The 14865-nt window shown below is 44.4% G+C and overlaps 1 protein-coding gene across 1 annotated transcript; it reads left to right on the plus strand.

Moving 5' to 3' along the window:
* Positions 1–3051: 3051 nt before the first annotated feature.
* rsph3 (radial spoke head 3) lies at positions 3052–14272 on the plus strand. Its single transcript, XM_079887803.1, has 9 exons — positions 3052–3247; positions 3875–3962; positions 10297–10438; positions 10723–10868; positions 11644–11847; positions 13422–13584; positions 13707–13793; positions 13954–14025; positions 14148–14272. The coding sequence occupies exons 1-8, from the start codon at positions 3138–3140 to the stop codon at positions 14007–14009; spliced, it is 996 nt and encodes a 331-aa protein (XP_079743929.1). The 5' UTR covers positions 3052–3137; the 3' UTR covers positions 14010–14025; positions 14148–14272.
* The last annotated feature ends 593 nt before the right edge of the window (positions 14273–14865 follow it).

Raw genomic sequence — 14865 nt, forward strand, 5'->3', positions numbered from 1 at the left:
GTACAGTTAACTGAATAAAACTTGAGCATTTGAGCAACCAAACACACATCTCCAACCCATATTGATCCGTGACGTGTGCTTTGGCCAGGTGGTATTTATAGCATAGGGGGCGGAGCTTTAGATTCTAGAGAGCATTTGATTGGACAAAAGATGTGATGAGAAGCTGAAGTGTTGTCCTAAAAATCCATGATCCATTTTAACGGAAGTGAGAGACTGTAAGTTTTGAATGCTTATATCTCTTAAATGCGAATTTTGTCATTGTTTTGGAACACAACAGCTTATTCATGAACTTAAGGCTAACATATTCATACTAGAAGCTAAAAAATTTTTTTTTTTTTATTTCAGGGAGCCTTTAACATAATGCATTTTTCAATGTCTGATAGTATTCTTTCAGACTGTCTTGAAGTTCACATATTCAGATCCAGTGTTGGGGAAAGTTGAATGTGTTACAATATTGTGTACCTCCCTAAAAAAAGTAATAGCATTACTTAGTTACTTTTTAAGCAAAGTAATGCATTACATTAACTTTTTTTTTTTTTTCTCACCTAGGCTTTCTTGCTTGTGCTTGAAGAGTTATTTTTAGCAAACGTAAAGGCCTTTTTACACCAAAAGTGAAATGAACGGAAATGTAAATTCACACCTGTACAGTAGAGCACGTACATGTAGCTCAAACAAACCTCTGGACTATTCTGGACTGCAGAAGAGTAGGATGCAGGAGAAGAAAGTTCAACAGTCTTACTTTACATTATAAAAAAAAGAAGAAGAAAAAAATAAACACAAATGTGATGTTTATATAAAGTCATTTCTGCTTATTGGTATGGTTGAATTGGATCATCGAAGGTCAGCAGCAAAGACATTGGTTAATAAAGTGAGATAAATAAATACTCGACTCGACTCGCCTTTGTTTGGTTTTCCACTGTGTAAAAGTTGTAACTGTATCTGCTTCCAAGTACTTTTTTTCGTACCACCTCCGGCGGGGTTCTGGGCGAGCTGAGGCGATACTAAAATGTGACGTGAAAACACGGCAGACTGCTGATTGTTCAGAGAGAAGCATCACTATTCACTGCGTCATCATTGCACGCGCAAGACAGAGTATCCTGAATAAAAAACAGCAAAAACGAAAACAAAACCATCCAAAAACAGCACACACTCGAATTCCTCCATTATCCTGTGTGTATGTGTCTAGTATGCCGGCCAGGGAAACGAAACAAACAACCCCATGAATCTCTTAATAGCAATACAAATACATGTTTTTTCCTGCGGGACGGGAGAAGACACAAAATCAATGCATCTCTATTATTGTGCGGGAATAAATTCTCAGAGTTTTGCGGGTGCGGGCGGGAGTGGACATACATATTGCGGGAGCGGGCGGGAGTGAAACACATACGTTGCGGGAGCGGGCGGTAATGGTCAGAAATTCGGCGGGCGCGGGCGGGAGCGGGATGAAGAAAACAGTCCCGCGCAGGGCTCTAGTCTGAAGCTCAGAGAAAGGGCGGGGTTGACCTCGTTGCTATGGATGATGTCAACACGCTTACTAACTATGACATGACCACAGTGATTGGCTGATGGGGGAGGGGTCTCTGTCAGTGATTTAATCATAGAAATACTGTAGAACGAGGTATCATGTTAACATAATCAAAAGCAAGTTTTAAAATAAAAATGTTGCCATATTCAAATAAAGATTTTAAAAGGTAGGCTAAGTGTCAGTAATTAAATTAAAGTATATGTTCAGTTAATTGTCATTCTCTTACATGTCTGCATCTCGAGAGATTGCAGAATTCAAGCGACAAATATGTTTTTATAAACAAAGTTCAGGAGGAGTAGGCCTATGTTCAAATTATCTATCCAATCAGAAGGAAAAAGCGTAACTTGCCATCCAGATTACTTTATAACTTTATATCTGGATATAAATAACTTTAAAACACAATACTTGCTTGCTGGGCTGTTAATAAATTTATGCTTTGTTACGTCTTTTTGCAGAGTCTTTCAGGTAGAACTGCCATATAGTGGCCAAAAGTGATGTCCGGCATAGGAAAATGTACATCTTCACCCTTTATTCAAATAGTAGCCTATTAAAAATGTGTTATCGATTATGTAATCATATTGTGTAGTTGTGCTTGGAGTCAACTGTTTTATTTGTGATAACTCAACGAAACATGGTGAAATGTACAGACATAATTTTTGGCCAGGCTGTCATGCAAAGAAATTATGAACACATGAAAAAACAAGAGAGGACCAATGAAATATTAATAACTGACTAAAATTTTTACTCTGAGTGGCTTTATACATACAGCCCCAGCCCAGGTCAGCTTGAGTGTTGCTGCTTCATCTGCTCAGTTTTGTTCTCAGCAGTAAAATCATGCAGTTTATCTGTCTCCCCCTATTGGTTATTATGACGTTGTACACATTATCAGATCTGAATGGTTATTTTGATTTTTTTTTCCCCCTCTGGCAAAGTTTATTAGAAATTATTACACTTACAGTTTGATAACCATTTATTGTTTTTTGTGTATTTATTTTATATTAGGCCATTTATTTTATTTATACACGTGGCAGAAACATTAGAAACACACACACACACACACACACACACACACACCTAATGGAAATAATAGCACCAAACTCGCACACAACTTCTTTGTAATTCTTTAGTGTTAAAAAAAATAAAAAAATAAGTTGATGTGATTATTTCATTACGCTGAGGTGATTTAAGAAAACAACACAAGGATACAGTTTCAGTTATGTATGTCAATAAAGAGTTTATTGTTTTACAGTGTTATGGCAAGATTTTGAATAAATTACTCTTTATACAAATGCGCTATCAGGCCTAAATAAATGTGACTTGACTTGATGTGTCATGTTACTTGCAATTAGCTTAAACGCGTATGATATAATACTGGGTTACCGTCATTGATATATTTGTATATAGCAATAATACGGAATAATAATAATAAAATAAAAATAAAAATTAACCGAGCCGGAAGTAAATAAAGCGGACCGCTGTTGTTGGATTCAGTTGCCATGGTAACCGTTACAACAACTGTGGCAGCAACAGATGCTAGTCCAACTCTCAACAACTAAAAGTTAATGATTTCAGCCTCCAGACACACTTTTGATATTACAATTAAAAGGAAAAAATGGCAGCTAATTTACAGGCACAACACGAGACGCAGAGCGGAGTTTACACGTTTTCCAGCCGTCCGCGTGCGGTTCCCAACCGCCCCAAATACAGAGCCGATCCGCTGCTGTGAGTCACACACACACACACACACACACACACACACACACACACACACACACACACATAAAATGTCATCTCACTTCACATATTCTGACCATTTAACAGTCTAAATGTCATTGATAGACTGATATATTTAAGATGTTCCTAGATGTTTTGACGCTCTAACTGAGGAATTATCTTTTTCCCCCCAACTATGTGGGTCCTGTGAACACCAGGTAACGTTAAACATAGCCTAAGTTAAGCTTTTTTCTGGCACTTTGTTTTATGACATCTCTCTCTCTCTCTCTCTCTCTCTCTCTCTCTCTCTCTCTCTCTCTCTCTCTCTCTCTCTCTCTCTGTGTCTCTTTTAAGTAACAAAAACTGTAACGTTACTACTAATACTAATAATAATACTAGAAAACTATGAACGTTACCATGGTAAGCTTTTTGTTCTGGGCTAAGGTGATATCAAAGGTTTGGGGATGTGGCTAAAATGTTAATATTCATATTAATATTGTTAATGTACATGGTTTGCACATTTTTACAAAGGAATAAATAAAAAAGAAAATTATTTCTCAAAAGGATAAAAACATGCAAAATTCAAAACGTATATATTTTTTTATATATATACTTTTTCTTTACTTTATAATGCAGAAATGAAGAACAGAGCAGTTATGGAAACATCATGTATGACCGACGTGTTGTCAGAGGAAATACATATGCTCAACATATCCTACCCATTGTGAGTATTAATGTATAGAGGTTAGAAATCGTACTCGGTTACTCACGTAACCTCGGTTCTCTCTAGTAGAGGTCTCTCGTACTGCGTAAGAGTATCTTACGCTAGGGGAAAATCCTTTTTCCACGAGATATTGAAGCCAAAAATTATCCTTAATTTTGCAATAATGTAAAGCACGTTGCGGCAGCATACAGACATAGGCAAGACGGCTCGCGCGCCTATTGGCTGGTCTGCTGGCAACTGCGTGAGCCTATCGAGCGAGGCCTGGCGTGACGTCAGACCCAATGGGCGCGCTTCGCGCCCTCTGCGTCACGTCCCGCCGAAACAGGCGTGGCTTAGGCCTATAAATACAGCTCGCAGGCGACACATATCTGGTTTTTTCATAGTCGAAGCAACCAGAGCGTGTGCATGCACGGCAAGATACGCAGTACTCGTTCCCTCTACTTGAGAGAACCGAGGTTACGTGAGTAACTGAGTACGTTCTCTTACGAGAGGTCTCTCGTACTGCGTAAGAGTATCTTACGCTAGGGGACCTACTGTAAGACGCCGTGCGTGCTGGGATCTGACACCACAGGCCCAAGGGCAAAGCCCGGGGTTCATATAGTGCACAATCACCCAGGGGACTCACAGGGAATCCAGGAAGTTGGGCCATGCTCTTCCGCATATAACAGCGCCACATGGACGCGGAGTACAACATACAGACAGGGCGGGTTACGGCCTGAACTGATGGTAAAATGCGGGACTTATACAGTTTACCCAAGCATTTTTCTCTCTCTGTCGATTAGTGAGCTATGTTCAGCAGACACAGTATTCTGGACCGATAGCATCAGTACAGACAACACTGGTCATTTAGACCGACAGCAGCCTGGCCTGCAGGGTGGGAACCTCTAGGTTGTAAAACCTTATAAATGTAGACGGGGAGGCCCAGCCTGCCGCCATACAAATATCTTGCAAGGCAATAACACTTGACCAGGCCCACGATGAGGCCATGCCTCTCGTGGAGTGCGCTCTGACACCCAACGGGCATTGCATGCCCCTGGAAGTGTACGCCAGCGCGATAGCATCAACTATCCATCTGGATAGGCTCTGTTTCGACACGGCTAGTCCCTTAGAACGCCCGCTGAATGAAACAAAGAGCAGAAGACAGAAGAGCAAGACACATAAGCTCTTAATGCCCTGACTGGGCAAAGGAAGCTCTCGTCTCCTTCCTCGTCAGAGACCGGTAGGGCTGACAGGGAAATGACCTGTGCCCTAAACGGTGTATTGAGGGATTTCGGAACATAACCGTGCTTAGGTTTGAGTATAACTCTTGAGTCATTAGGCCCAAACTCCATGCACGTCGCGCTCACTGAGAGCGCGTGTAAGTCCCCTATGCGCTTCACAGAAGCGAGAGCCAGAAGAAACACCGTCTTGAAAGACAGGTGTTTAAGATCAATCGACTGCAAAGGCTCAAATGGGTGACCTTTCATGGTTTCCAGCACCGTAGAAAGGTCCCAAACAGGGACTGAGGGAGGTCTGGGAGGATTCAGCCTCTTAGCTCCTCTAAGGAAGCGGATGACTAAATCGTTCCTTCCTATTGACTGACCAAGCGCTGTTCTTGAGAACGCTGCTATAGCCGCCACATAAACTTTGAGCGTGGAAGGGGTCCTGCCCTTATCCAACAGCTCCTTTAGGAAGGAAAGAACCTCCGTCACCCCACAGTCTGGGGGTGACACACCACGAGCTGTGCACCAGCCAGAAAACACCGACCATTTCGAGGAGTAGAGACGTCGCGTAGACGGAGCTCTGGCCTGCGTGATCGTGTTTAACACCCCTTTAGGGAGGTCAGCGGGTACCCGTTGATGGCCCAAACATGAAGGGACCACAGCTCTGGGTGAGGATGCCAAATTGAGCCTTTGGCCTGAGAGAGGAGGTCTCTCCTCACTGGCACTGGCCATGGGGCAGTGCTCGCTAGCTGCATCACAACTGGGAACCAAGGTTGGTTTTTCCAGAACGGCGCTACGAGTAGCACTGAGCATCCTTCTTCCCTGATCCGCTCTATCACCTGAGGCAGGAGAGAGACGGGAGAAAAGCATAGAGCGGGCGGTGGGGCCATACATGAGCCAGCGCGTCCCTGCTCTTGGAGAAAAATTCCAGACAGTGAGCGTTTTCTTGAGACGCGAACAGGTCTACTTCCGCTCTGCCAAATTTCTTCCACAGTAGTTGGACTGTCTGTGGGTGTACAGACCACTCGCCTGCCGGAACATGGTTCCTGGACAGTCTGTCTGGTCCTATGTTTAGGAGCCCTGGCACGTGTGCTGCTCTCAGCGAGAGCAGGTTGCGCTGAGCCCACACCAGGAGGCGTTTTGTTAGCCTGTACAGGTTCCAGGACCTGAGGCCGCCCTGGCGATTTATGTAGGACACCACAGACATGTAGTCCGAGTGGACCAAGACGTGGTGTCCCTTTATTTGGGGACAAAAGCGCGTCAGCGCATTGTCTACTGCCAGCATTTTGAGGCAGTTTATGTGCAGAAGCTTCTCCCGTTCTGACTATTGGCCGAAGAACGGTCTGCCCTCGAGCAGCGCTCCCCATCCCGAGGTGGACGTGTCCGTGGACACCACCCTCACTCTCGAGGAAGTCCCCAGGCTTACACCTGATTGGTACCAGTCGTTTGCCTTCCAAGGTTTCAGAGCTGCGATGCATTTCTGATTGACCTTGAGACGAAGCCGACCAGAGACCCACGCTCGGCGTGGTACTCGTGCTTTCAGCCAGAACTGCAGTGGGCGCATGCGGAGCAAGCCCAGCTGAAGTACTGATGATGCTGAGGCCATAAGACCTAGCATCCTCTGAAATTTCTTGAGCGTGACAGAAGCGCAGCAGTGGAAAGAGTTCGCTGCGCGCTGAATGTCCAGCGTGTGCTGCGGTGATAGACGTGCTATCATGGAGAGCGAGTCCAGTTCTGTGCCCAGAAAATATATTATCTGCCTGGGGGACAGAGAACTCTTCTCCCAGTTCACTCTGAGACCGAGATTCTCGAGGTGATCGAGTAAAATGGTCCTGTGCTCTACGAGCTCCGAATGAGATTGCGCTAGAATCAGCCAATCGTCCAAATAGTTCAACACTTGCATGCCCTGAAGTCTGAGGGGTGCGAGCGCTGCGTTCATGCACTTCGTGAATGTACGGGGTGCTAGGGACAAGCCGAATGGCAGGACTGTGTACTGATATGCCTGGCCCTCGAAGGCGAATCTCAAAAATCGCCTGTGACGTGACGCTATCTGTATTTGAAAATACGCGTCTTTCAGATCTATTGACACAAACCAATCTCCTCGGCGAATCTGCGTGAGGATTTTTCTGGTCGTGAGCATCCTGAACTGTCTCTTCGCAAGCACCTTGTTCAGTTGCCTTAGATCTAGTATGGGTCTGAGACCCCCGTCTTTTTTCGGCACCAGGAAGTATCTGCTGGATAACCCCCCTTCGCTCTGAGCTTGAGATAAAGGCTCTATGGCCCCTTTGCTCAACAGTTTCAGAATTTCGGCTCGAAGTAGATGTGCTACTTCTGTTTCCACCGTGGTTTCGACGCGCGCCGTATAGCGGCAAGGGCGTCGGCGAAACTGCAGCGAATAGCCTCTTTTTATAATGTCTAGCACCCATTTCGAAACCCCTGGTAGCTCTGCCCATGCATCTGCACGGATAGCTAGGGGTTGAATGCGAAGCGCGCTTCGTTCGTTCAGCGACGGAGGGGCTTCGGTGTGCTGTAACATAAGCGTCGCGCTTATGACATTTGAGGCAGGGGGCGTGATGATCACAGCGGGCAGATTGCCCACGCTCGACTCCTCGACGGTGGTCAACCGAGAGGGGGAGGGCTGGGCGAGTCCCGTAGGAACTGTCATGTCTATGTGTGGATGTGGGCGCTGGATAGCGGGCACATTTACAACACTGAGAGCATTGCTCGCCTGAGCAGAGCGAATGCATGCTGGTTTCGTTTTTACGGAAAACCTGAGACATGCGGGACGTAGTGTTTGTGGGCACTGGGTAGTGGGCACGTTTACTACGTTTAATGCGCAATCGATCTGAGTCGATTTTATGTGCGCGAGCCCTGTGTGAAGGGCTGTGCTTGTGTGTAGGAATGGGCACTGGGCAGTGGGCATTTTGTTTACACACATAACACCATCGGCCGTGGCCGGGACACCAGAAAATATGCTCTTTTTGAGATTTATCTGGGTAGCCGTGAAAACGGCATTTGTGTGCAGGCAAGCGGGCAGTGGAACCGGCTTGTTGGCTGCTAAATACACTGGACCAGTCACATTTCCTGGAACTGGACGAGCGATGAGCTTTGGTGGAAGTCCGGCCGCAGCGGGACTTGAACACCGTCGTTTCCCTAGGCGTGCTAGGACGACTTCGGGGCCTCGGGCTTCACCACAATCCTAGGCCGCGGACCACGTGGGGCGGGGTGGCGGATGGATGAGCGAGAGCGCGGTTTCGCGCTTCGGGCCTGTCGGCGCTGTGAAGCGGCGGCGATGGGCGGAGGCTGAGGCTGTGAGCTCTAAGCAGATGGTTTCGCACGGCCTGCTGCAGAACTGGAGCGCTTCGGTAGGAAGTGCTTCATGGCCTGAGACGCTTTCTGTACCTCAGCGAATCTTTCCGCAAAGTCCTTGACGGAAGATCCAAAGAGGCCAGCAGGAGAAAGCGGAGCGTCGAGGAACGCGGTGCGCTCAGACTCGGACATCTCGGAGAGCGTTAGCCACAGATGTCTCTCAGTCAAGGTGAGAGAGGCCATGCTCCATCCTATGGCCTGTGCAGCGGACTTAGTAGCGCGGAGAGCGAGGTCCGTAGCACTTCTTAAGTCCGGCACGCAGATTGCATCTGGTCCTTTCTCGTCCAGTTTTCGAAAGAGATCGGCCTGGAAAATCTGCAATGTGGCCATGGTGTGCAGCGCTGACGCGGCCTGCCCGGCGGCGGAGAAAGCGCGGCGGAGCAGGGTTGACGTCGTGCGGCAAGCTTTCGAGGGTAGCGCCATCTTAGCGCGCCGTCCAGCGGAGGGCGGGCATAAGTGGGTGGCTATCGCCTCTTCGACCGGCGGCAGCGAATGGTATCCTCTGTTCTTGGCATCGTCAACAGCGGAGAATGCCAGAGAAACAGAAGAGCGCGTTCTGGCAGAATAGGGGGCGTTCCAAGACTTAGCGACTTCTTCGTGTAACTCAGGAAGAAAGGGCGCTGGCTTGGACGCAGGCGAAGCGCATTCCCCGGGCAGAAAATAGCCATCCAGCCGGTTGTGAGCAGGCTGCTCAGGCGTAGACCACTCGAGGCCGAGGCTCACCGCGGCCTGTGCGAGTACGCGCATGAGCTCCGTCTCAATGCTCGCTCTTTTACCTGACGATGCGCGGGCAGGGGGCGCGAGGTCCTCAGAGCTCGCCCAACCTTCACTGCCTGACGCCAGAATAGAGCAGGAATCCTCGTCAGCGTCGTCTACGGAAGCGGCGGCAGACCGCGGCCGCTGTCCGTCAGGAAGAGAAGCTGACGAAGCCGGTGGGCGAACCGGTGAGCTTTGGCGGCTGGGAGAAGGTTCCGTGACCCGCTGAGCACGGCGCTTTTTAAGGCGCGGTACCACGGCGGGCAGGGGTGCAGCCTCGGTGAAAAATGCCAGGCGAGTCCTCAGAGTCGCAGCGGCGAACACACACACAGCACAGAGAATAAAAGGATATCAGCGCCGGATAGCGCAGCAGGAAGGCGATGAAGGCGGCGCGGCCAGCGATTTCACGACTCGTCCCGCTGAAAAGCTTCTTCAGACGGCGCGGCTTCTCTCTGGATCCAGCGATGTGAATGCTTCGCTGAAGGATGAAAAAATCAGATATGTGTCGCCTGCGAGCTGTATTTATAGGCCTAAGCCACGCCTGTTTCGGCGGGACGTGACGCAGAGGGCGCGAAGTGCGCCCATTGGGTCTGACGTCACGCCAGGCCTCGCTCGATAGGCTCACGCAGTTGCCAGCAGACCAGCCAATAGGCGCGCAAGCCGTCTTGCCTATGTCTGTATGCTGCCGCAATGCGCTTTACATTATTGCAAAATTAAGGATAATTTTTGGCTTCAATATCTCGTGGAAAAAGGATTTTCCCCTAGCTTAAGATACTCTTACGCAGTACGAGAGACCTCTCGTAAGAGAACTCTCTTATAAGAAGCAGATAGAGTTTATTTGTATTTGTGTAGTCGGACAGCATAATGTAAAAATACCAGAGTACAAAACAGTGCAAAAAGCTCATTACTTTTATGAACCATAGCACAATGTGTGTGTGTATGGTACTGTGATAAGAGCACAGTTGATGAATGAATAGAATATAAAAGAATATAAATGTGTTTATCAGACATCTCAGCCCGATCCAGTGGAGTTCCTGAGACAGCAGGAGGCCAGAAGAAGAGCGATGTCCAGAAAACGGCTGAAGGAGCAGTTTGGCCCCAAAACACCTGAACCATTGGAGGGCAGAAAGAACGTAGATTTGCAGACAGGTAGTGAATGATTTTGCACAATAAACGCAGGACTTAATGTCGGAGCCCAATGTTGAGCTCTGGTGCTCATGAGAAACCTGGGTTCGAGTCTGACCCAGGTCATGTTCCCATCTTTTTTCCCCTACTACTTTGTCTATTAATACAATCTGATAAAAGCTACCCTAAAATAACCTATGCTTACTTTCATTGTGTTATAAGTGTAAATCTCAGAATGGAAATGCATCTTCACATACATGTAAGCCCAGAAATCAAGTGATGAAATCTCTCACTGATGTGTTTTTTAGAGATGTATCTGGAAGAGCTGAGCGATCGTGTAGAGGACGTCAGCGTGGAATGCCAAACAGACATGTTCCTGGACAAACCAGCCACTCCCCTCTTCGTCCCAGCCAAAACCGGACGTGACGCAGCCACACAGATAGAAGAGGGAGAGGTGCAGGATAGATTTTTGGATGCTTTTTTCTTCCATCCGCTCGTTAAGTCTAACGGCTAATCAAACGGCCGTTTGATAATCAAGGGCTTCATTAGTTGCACCAGGTGTGCTAGAGCTAGAACACATGAAACATCTGAACTGGCTAGGTTTGTTGAGTGTCACGTTTGACTGCATGTTAGAGACTGCAGAAGTCATTAAAAGTTGCATTTTCAGTTGAATTTAGGGAAACCACTTGTTGAGCTATTTCAATTACTTTTGATTGATTTGTTCATTGCAAACAGCCAAAAGTCTCTACATTTTGTCAATAAACCTGATTTTCAATGGGATTTGAATAATTTTGATTACAACTGTAATTGGCGCAAGATGTCATCATTTATTTCTGGGATTTTTTGGCTTCATTTTTCTATAGTGGAAGGAAGTGGAGACACGTCGTCCATCTATGGCCTAGAGAACACATAGTGTACACTGTGACTCATGAGTTTATAAAAGGAAATGGTATTCCTTATATCACAATTTAACAAGCAGATTATCTGTCTGTGTTCTTACTCCCTCTTTTTTTTTTTTACCCAAATCTCTGCTCATCACAGTTGAATTGCTGTTGCATTCAGTAAACTAAATCAATCCATTATATAATTAAATTAATACAATCTGTAAATGCGTCATGCAGTAGACTAATTCTAAATGAAGGTTTGAGGGAATACGTTGCGTTTAACGTCTCTAAATCTGCCGATCGTTTCCCAGTGGTAAGACTTGCATCTGTTCTTCTTGTCTGCAGCTGTTTGATTTTGACATGGAGGTCCAGCCCGTGCTGCAGGTGTTGGTGGGGAAGACGATAGAGCAGGCATTGCTGGAAGTGCTGGAGGAGGAGGAGCTGGCTAACCTGAGGGCCCAGCAGCAGACATTCAAGGAGATCCGTGACGCTGAGCTGGTGGAGGTGCAGAGGCTAGAGGAGAGGGAACGGCGCCTCCGTGTGGAGAAGGTGGGAATCACTACAAACCATACAGAACATGATGCTCAGCCAAAAAACACCAAGGTTGTGGTTTTAATTAAGTCAGAGTTAAAGACTATGGCAATAGAGAAACAGGCCACAAAACAAATTTGTTGTCTGGAAATAAGTTCAGTAGATAGGTGCATTGTGGCCTGAACTAGATTTTATTTCACTCCAGGTGAGGTGTGAAGTATTTGTTTCCAGCAAAGTGCATTAGGGGGTGGCTGACAAATTACAAATAAAGAAAAAAAAAAACTATAGAGATAACTATACCAATAACTGTCTGAACTATCGTTCTGTTTATTCTAAAATACGAGCTGCCGTTATGTTGTCTGCCACTTTAAATGCCTAAGCTCTTTAAAGCAGGATGGATTCTCATTGGCTGTCAAAAATCAATCTGAAAGTAATTCCAACGACAACTTTTCTATGTGCCGTTATTGTTATATTTGTGGTGTGGACTCTGCTCTTCTTTATATTTAGAATGATTGTTGTTGTTATTATGGTTATTGTACCCGCGTTCACTCTAAAGGAATCACTCACAATGGCTGGGCACTTGTAATGACACATCAAGGATGTTAAGAGGCTAAAAGCAGGTTTAAAACTTGCCCCATTGAAGTCAACAGGGTGCAAATTTTAAAAAGAGGATAACACGGTGTAGGCAACACCGATTTTTGTCGTTGTTCTCTGTACTGACAGCACTCCAAATTTACAAAAAAATGAGCTCAATGTTAAAATTGACCGGAGTTCTCCTTTAACAGCATAAAATGTCACACAAAACACCCTACATTTACCGAAAAAATTTTTTTGAAGAAACAACATTTTTTATTTATAAAAAAATATATCTTATGTGTCACACTAGGACGTCTGGGAATGTCCTTTTACTGTTTTCAAATGTAAATTATATGGTAATTTTTTGGTAATGCATAGTTTTTACTTTCAAAAACCAAATTTGACAGTATTTTACGATAAAATTACATATAGCCTAACATTTTTACCAATTTACAGGTTTTTACTGTAATATATATATATATATGAAGAGTTCAGATGCAAAAGCCTCTAAGTGCCTTCTGAAATTTTCTTCTTGAATGATCATTTTTAACAAGCTCATATATTTAAGTTCAGTAATTTCACTTAAATAGCAATGAAAATGACCTATTAATTGTCATTTAAGTGAAACTACTGAACTTAATTAAACAAGCTTGATAAAAATGATCATTCTAGAAGAAAATTTCAGATGGCACTTAGAGGCTTTTGCATCTGAACTCTTCATATATATATATATATATATATATATATATATATATATATTGTGTGACAAATATATATTTAAAGTAAAAACTACATTTTATCTCTCAATTACTCAATTATTATCTTAAAAACAGTGTGTATAATAATGATAAAATAAAAATCTTGTTTACAAAGCTTTGTAATAGAGAATAAACACAATAAAACTATAAAAACGTGCATTTCTCTTAACGTTATGGAAGTAATCAAAGAGGGTTAAAGTATATTTTCTGAGTGGTAATGCTTTGTTTGTATTTTCAATGTATTTTAATGCAATGCAGGAGAACCGGATAAAGCAGCAGAAGGCAGCGCTGGAAAAAGAGAAGGAGACAGCAGATAAAATTGCTGCGAGAGCATTTGCTCAACAGTATTTGTCTGACTTGTTGCCCTCAGTCTATTCCAATCTGAGGGATTGTGGGTACTTCTATGACCCTGTGCAGAGAGGCAAGTGCATGAAAAACAGAGAAACTGAATTCATCTCTGTATTAGTTCATCTCTAGATCTTTAATGAATAATACATGAATTGCCATTATACTGTCTATGAAAGTTCATTATCTCTGCTCCAGATATCGAGACCGAATTCCTCCCTTGGCTGATGGAAGAAGTGAGCAATACTTTAGAACAGAGATATGTAGCAAGAACAGTGCTTGACAGTAAGTGATTTTTGTATTTTATTTTTTACCTTTTTAATGATTTTCTGGTGACTGATACATAACACTGACTTTGGGATTAATCATTCAAGTCTGTTGTTGTCTTGTTGAGGCAGTGATAACAGTAATTTGGGCATAATTTGGATTTCTTGTTCTTCCACAGTGCTCATTCAAGATGTCACTAATCAAAGATTTGAGGCCTTTCAGATGAAAGAATAAACGATTTCCATTAGAGGTAAACAGGATGAAACATTTAATCACTCTAACACATTTGTAAAATTAAAAGCGGATTATGTAATGCCAGTTTAATTAATACTTGAGGTGAAGTGTTAACCTTATAGTCTATTCTCATTTCAGGTCATACCAGGAAACCAGAAAGATGCTGGAAAATATTAAAGGGTTCACGCATTCTTTATAAAAATCGAATAAATTTGCATGTCATTATAAATGTATTATTCATATATTATTTGAATAAAAGTGCGAAAAAGATGCAAATCTGTCACTATACTGTTCAAGAACTGCGCTTCAAGAACAACACTGTAGGAGGCGCTGCGGAGTAAAAATACTGCTCATCACTCAAACTATTATTGCTGTAATGTGTATTAAATGGGAAATCGTTTATATTTAGAGTTTGTAAAAGCAGCATTACTTGAAGAATATATTAATGGCTCGTTTTCATGTCCTCCCCAAATGTGTTAGGCTATGTTGTTCTGAGTAGCTGTTTTCAAAACATTGTCCATGAGATGATGTCAGTCCTCGTAAACTTTATAAAAGAATAATTTCCAGAGGAATGAGTATTTCATTTTTCCGCCTACCAGTCTCACCTGGTCCTTTGTCTAAACACCGTGACGTGAACTGTTGGACGGTTCCGCTTCAGCTTTCATTCACTTCGCCTATATACCGCTCTATTTTAATCCTGCTTCTCCATTGGTCAACTCCACCTACGGCCAAGCCCACCAGGTGCATCGGAGTTTCACTTCCGTCGGTGCAGCTCTGGCAACACAAACAGAAACAGGCGTGTTGATGTAAATACATCGTTAAGGAAAGACCTCTGAGTCACATCACAGTGTACTTA

This window comes from Squalius cephalus (genome assembly GCF_949319135.1).
Source record: "Squalius cephalus genome assembly, chromosome: 12".
Taxonomy (NCBI): Eukaryota; Metazoa; Chordata; class Actinopteri; order Cypriniformes; family Leuciscidae; genus Squalius; species Squalius cephalus.